Genomic DNA, 6389 nt, shown 5'->3' on the forward strand with positions numbered 1-6389 from the left:
CATCTCTCCTACTTTCTTAGGGTCTGTGTCCCTCTCTTTCTGGGTCTCTGCTTCTCTCCCCCTCTCCCTTTTCCTCTATTTCTCCCTCTCCTTCTCCATTTCCCTCTCCCTCTCTTCCCCTCTGCCCCTCCCAGTATCATCCTTAGGGCCCCCACCCAGATTCTATCTATCCACTGCATGCTCTTTGACCAGGCTGGGTACCTCTCTCACTCTCCCTGCCCAGGATCAGCCCCTCCCTTATTCCCTCCTCCCCTCCCCCCTCCATTCTTTCTAGATTATAGCATCTTTCACCAGGCAGGCTCCCATTAATAATTGTGTCTGCTTCTCTGGTCAGAGATGGGAGGGAAGGGAGCAAAAAATCTTGGAATGGGAACTAGGCAATAAAAACAAAAGGCAGAAGGGCGGTCAGGAGGTGGGGCCAGCTGCCCAGACCAGGGATAAAAGGCTTTGCTGGTGTGTCCTGCAGGAGAAACCACCCCTCCCTCTTTCAAGCTTGCAAGGAGCCAGAGTGACTGGATCCTGGTAAGCATCTTTTCTTCACAGTCTGGGGAGCCTGTAACCCCCACCCTCTCCAACTCTGCTGTCTACATCTTTGTTCTGATTTCATGTCACTGAGGGTCTGGGCCCCAGTGTGAGTGATACTCACTGACCCTGAGTCTTTTTTCTGCCTTTGAATTTTTCCCCCTTCCACTTGCTCTCTGAATTTGTTAGACTTGGACCTCCAGCTCCAGAATGTTCCTTCTACTGACCATACTCCAAGCCTTGGCTGTAGGTAAGAGCACTATGTTCCCCTGGAAACTCTGAGATGAGCAAGGAATGTGTTCTGGGGTATCAGTATGCTTTGGGAGACAGCCTGGTAAGAAAAAAATCCAGAGGGGCTGGGAGATGGCTCAGCCTTGTAAGCACAAGGACCTGAGTTTGATCCTTCTGGAGCTCACTCCTTTAAAACAAAATGGAAGCAGTGGGATATGGTAATTATCACTGGAGGTAGAGACAGGAGCATCTATCTGTCAGCCACTGGTCAGCTAACCTAGCCTAGTCAGTAAGTTCTAGGCCACTGAGAGACACTGTCTCAAAACAAACAAAAATGGATGGTGCCTGATAAATGACACTTGAGGTTAATCTTTGGCTTCATTTACTAGTTGATCTGAAGGCCCAGGAGTAAGATGAGTGTAGAGACATACTATGCTTTGAGGAAGAATCTCTGATGAGTCAGGATCAGAGGCACAGGGGAGTAGCCCCACTGTGACCATTCATGTTGAGTTCCACTCAGCATGTTCATCTCTAGGCGTTGTCCTGGGACCCAGGTAGACCAGATGTCCCAGGGGTGCATATGTGTGTGTGTGTGTGTGTGTGTGTGCGCGCGCGCGCGCTCTCAGGGAGTGATTGGATCCACACACAGGGGAGGGGGTGGCTTGGGGACTGATGCTGAGGAGTTCACTTAACTAGGAGTTCATGTCATCTAAATCTGGAGATACCAAGAAATAGGATTCCAGAGAGAGGCAGCTACAGAAGATAGAGAAAATAAGGAATTAGAGAAGACGTTGATGTCTCTGAAGAGGCCCATGTTGCTGTCTTTCTTGTGTCAGGGAAGATGAAAGTGGAGTGTGAAGGTATGGAGGGAGTCTGGGGAAAGAGGCTCTGGGGACCAGCTGAGGGTTCAGAAGGACACAGGAACTCCTTAGATGTGTTGAAGAAGGACTAACGTGGCATATGGCACTCTGAGGGGAGCACTGCAGAGCCCGGGAGCTGGCTCAGCAGTTAAAGCTCCTGCCACTCAACCATAAGGACTGGAATTTAGATCCTCAGAGCCTACACACATGGCAGCTACTTGTGATGGACATCCTTTAATTCTAACCTTGGAAGGCAAAACAGGGGATCCCTAAAGGAAGCTGGCTAAGTGGGGTTACCCATAAGGGCAGGCTCTGGATTGGTTTGAAAGCCTCTGCTTCAGTAAATAATGTGGAAAATTGATCAAGGAAAATTCCCAATATAACTTCAGGCCTTTACCTACACATACACGCATGAATACACATGCAGCCATGCATACATGTACCCACATACTTGTAAACATACACACACACACATGCATACCACATGAAAGTGGAAAAACAAAAATATCCATAGGAACCAGGAGTGCTGGTGTGTGCTAAGATTGCCAGCATTTGGTAGTCTGAGGTAGGAAGAATGCTGGGAGTTCAGGGCCAGCCCGAACATAGTGAGACTTTGTCTCAACCTAAAAGAAATAAAGTGCTCATAGGAGGCTGAAGCTAAAAGGCTGTCACTGTAGCCAGGTCCTGGATGAGGTAGACAGGGATAGAAACCATGAAGGTCAATTGAGGGAGGGGTCAGAAAAGTCCCTCTTTTGTTGGAGACAATGTTGAATGTGTATCACACTTGGTGGAGCAGAAAGAGGCAGATGGTTTAGGTGTTGGACCATATAGAAGGCTATCTGCTGGGCATTGTACACTGTTGGAGATTAGAGGACACTTGCTCATCTCCTTTCTCCTTTCCACCCCAACTCATCTCCCTATAGCCATAGTCGAGAGCCAAGGAGATCATAAAATTATTGGTGGCTACATATGTGTCCAGAACTCCCAACCATGGCAGGTTGCTCTGCAAGCAGGACCTGGGCGTCGCTTCCTGTGTGGAGGAGTCCTGCTGTCAGATCAGTGGGTCATCACTGCTGCTCATTGTGCCCGCCCGTGAGTAATCTTTCTTGTTAAGTCAATGACTTCCAGATCCCAGGGTCCCAGAGTTTAGTTATAAACCCAGCTACATGTATAGAACATGGTGCAGAAGCTAGGTCCTGATTTGGAGACTAGAAAAGACTCTAGGCTGAGAGGTGTAATTCAGAGTAAAGAGCCCTTGCCATCAAGCCAGAACTATGCTTAGGTAACAAAAGCCAGTCCGTTGGTTTAGAATCTAAGTCACAAGCTTGTATATTCATCCAGTTACCAAGTGCCACATCAGGACCAGCAATGGCCCATCCCAGAGTAGTACACAGTCTACATTTAGAAACTCAGAACATACCAGGAACCCAGAACTCAGTTCAGAGCACATGACCCAGACACAAGTATGGAAATTATTTTTGCAGCATAACTCACATCTGTAAGAATAGCCAGGGCCAAGGGACATGACTCAGTGAGTAAAATGTTTACTATACAAGCCTGTCAACCTGAATTGGAATCCCCAGACCTCATCTAAAAATCTGGATATGGTAGTATACATATCTGTGACCACAACATTCCTATAGAGAGGTTGGGGGTGGGATCAGAAGAATTTCTTCAAGCATGTGGGCTAGCTATTCTGGAAGATGCAGAACTGAATAACAAGAGATACCCTATCTCAGTCAAGATGGTTGGCCTCAGGTTTACACAGGTGTGGCATTGCATGCATACCTCACACAGAGAAGAATAGTCGGAATCTAGAACTTGTTCTAGATCCACGTTTGAATTCTGAGTCTAGTTACCAGATCCTTTTTGAGCATCCTAGAACCCTAACCCCACCCCAGAGTTTGAATCCCAGAATACTGACCATAATTTGTGGTTTAGAACCCATCTCCTTCCTGATTTGCAACCAGAATTTAGAGCTCAGACTTGAGCCTTGAAGTGAAAGTCGAGCCTGTAGCTCACACCATGACTGTGACCTAGGTGGCTGCCAGAAATGAAAAATTTAACTTAGAACCCAGAGACTTGAGAGCAGAACAAAGTCTAGCAGAACACAGAGCCAAGGATGAAAACCAGATTGTATTTTCTTGTATATAGGTCATAATGTATAGTTTAGTCTAGAACCTAAAGCTTCATGGTTGAGGACGCAGACCAGAGTCTAGAATCATCACCTGTTGTGCAATTTGAGACAGCTTTGTCTAGAATACAAGCTCAGATGAATATTTAGAAACCTGAGCCTAACCAGAGCCCAGAGCTCATAAACAAGTTAGCACAGAACCCAGAGCTTTATCTAGACAGGAGCTCTCATCAGTGTCCAGAACCCAGAATCAATCTGTTCAAAGTGGAACCAAGACAATTCTAGAACTGAGGACCTATATTGACACCTAGAACTCAAATTCAACCTGCAATACAGAGCTAAAAGCAGAGCCCATAGCTTATTCTGAAACATTAAGCTCACATCTGAATCTAGAAATTATGCCATAATCTAGACTAACCCTGACCCTTGCCTAGAAAATGTCTAGAACAGAGATGATAATGGTGTTTTTTCCTAGAATATCAACTCTGATTTAGAGTCTGGAGACTCTAAATCCACTGAGAAATGTTCAAGGACTCAGGAACTGAGTCAAGGACTTCAAATGGCCCTTGAGTATATCCCTTGAAAGGAGGGGGCATCAAATGAGGTTGGGTAAAGAGAGAATGCTCAAGCCACGAAGAAAGGAAGGATACAAAAGGCCAAAGAAAGGATAAAAAATGTTCAGCCCACAATTAGAGGGACACAGGTTAGACTTTGAGGGAAACTCATCACTACAGCAGAAAATGGGGCTGGAACACGGTCTGTGGTCAGACTTTAAGCAGCATTTACTCTTTGGATTTATGGGACAGGATTCTTTATGTAGCCCTGGGCAAGCACAACATAAGAAAGTGGGAAGCGACTCAGCAGGTGGTGCGTGTGGCTCGCCAGGTGCCACATCCCCAGTACCAACGCCAGTCCCATAACAATGACCTCATGCTACTGAAGCTGCAGAAGAGGGTGCGGCTGGGACGAGCTGTGAAGACCATCTCTGTGGCCAGCTCCTGTGCCAGCCCAGGGACTCCCTGCCGAGTGTCGGGCTGGGGGACCATAGCCAGTCCCGTTGGTAAGGAGCTCTCACCATGAAAATACAAAGCTGGTCTCTGGGTCTGAGGGAGGAGGTTGATGCTGGACTCCTGGGTCCATAGTACTCTAGTTGTGATCCTTCTGTGCCCCTATCCCCACCAGCCAGATACCCAACTGCTCTGCAGTGTGTGAATGTCAACATCATGTCGGAGCAGGTATGCCATCGAGCCTACCCTGGAATCATAACATCTGGCATGGTCTGTGCCGGGGTCCCTGAAGGCGGGAAGGACTCCTGTCAGGTGAGGCTCATATTCCATTCTGGGACAATGTGGAGCTAGGTCTTGGATACCATTCTGTCTCAATAACAGAAAAGTCAAAGGATATGGTTGGGAGAACTCAGGGCACAGAAATACAGGAATAACTCAGACCCTTTGGATTGACTTAACTCTATTATACCTCAGTTTCCTATTCTGTTTAGTAAAAATAAACTTCTTCGACAGAGACAGGGTATGTGAAGAGATACAGATATGGCTGAGAGAGAGGGGCCATATCACATTCACAGAGGGAGACTAGGTGGGGATGTTACGAGGGGAACTCTGTCCCTGCCTGAGTCTGGAGTCAGAGGTGAGGAGGGCTCTTGTCTCAGATGTTTTCTTTTGTGGCTGATTCTATTCCCATTCCTCCTCCTCACAGGGTGATTCTGGGGGACCTCTGGTATGTGGGGAACAGCTCCAAGGCCTTGTGTCCTGGGGAATGGAACGCTGTGCTATGCCTGGCTACCCAGGAGTCTACACCAACCTGTGCAATTACCACAGCTGGATCCAGAGGACAATGCAAGGCAACTGATCATCCATCACCATCTGATCATCACCAGCTGTCTCTGTACTTTCAAGGCCTCTTCCATCAGACATTTGAGTCCTCCCCAAGACTCTAGAGTCCTCCTTAGGCCTCCTTCACACTTAAGACTCCAGCCCCTAGCCTCTTCCCTCAGACCCAGGCCCCCAGGCCCCAGGCTCCTCCCTCAGACCCAAGCCCTCAGACCCCAGCTTTCTCCCTCAGACCCAATATCCTTGCCCTTATTCCAGACTCCACCTTCCTTCCCAGGGTCTTGGCCCTGGAATCTCTCTCACAGCTTGTTGTCACAGTTTGAGACTCACTGAGCCCAGAGGCTGGAGTACAAATACTCTGGATCAATATCTTCATCCAAAGAAGTCTGCTTCCAAATCTGTCTCTAAAATCCAAATAAATAAAAATAAAAATGGAGTCATCCCACATTTCCTCCATGCTTTCTTCATTAGTCTATTCCCATGAACACCATGTGCTGTGAAAAGTGGCTGACTCAGAGACTGGACTCCTCCCTCAAGTGTGCCTGTCACGATCCATCTATCTGTGGTTGTGTTTCCCACCTCTGAGCTGCCTCATCCTTGATAAGTGTGCACACAGAGGGTCTTCTGCTAGTCAGAGTAAGGGAGGGCAGCTGAGTTCAAGTCCCAGCAAAGTCAATCTCTCATTCTGTATGTTCATCTCAAACCTGCATCCCTGACTCCAATCCCCACAGAGACAGGACACAAATGTCCTTGAATACCAGGGGTCTAGCTCCATCCCCTATCTCTCAGACATAG

The 6389-nt window shown here is 47.6% G+C and overlaps 1 protein-coding gene across 1 annotated transcript; it reads left to right on the forward strand.

Moving 5' to 3' along the window:
• The first annotated feature begins 452 nt into the window (after positions 1 to 452).
• Positions 453 to 6041, forward strand: Klk14 (kallikrein related peptidase 14). Its single transcript, XM_031386321.1, has 6 exons — positions 453 to 522; positions 712 to 772; positions 2537 to 2705; positions 4554 to 4807; positions 4930 to 5066; positions 5461 to 6041. Exons 2-6 carry the CDS (start codon positions 733 to 735, stop codon positions 5611 to 5613), a joined length of 753 nt encoding a protein of 250 aa, XP_031242181.1. The 5' UTR covers positions 453 to 522; positions 712 to 732; the 3' UTR covers positions 5614 to 6041.
• The last annotated feature ends 348 nt before the right edge of the window (positions 6042 to 6389 follow it).

The sequence above is a fragment of the Mastomys coucha genome, unplaced genomic scaffold (genome assembly GCF_008632895.1).
Source record: "Mastomys coucha isolate ucsf_1 unplaced genomic scaffold, UCSF_Mcou_1 pScaffold21, whole genome shotgun sequence".
In the NCBI taxonomy this organism is placed as follows: domain Eukaryota; kingdom Metazoa; phylum Chordata; class Mammalia; order Rodentia; family Muridae; genus Mastomys; species Mastomys coucha.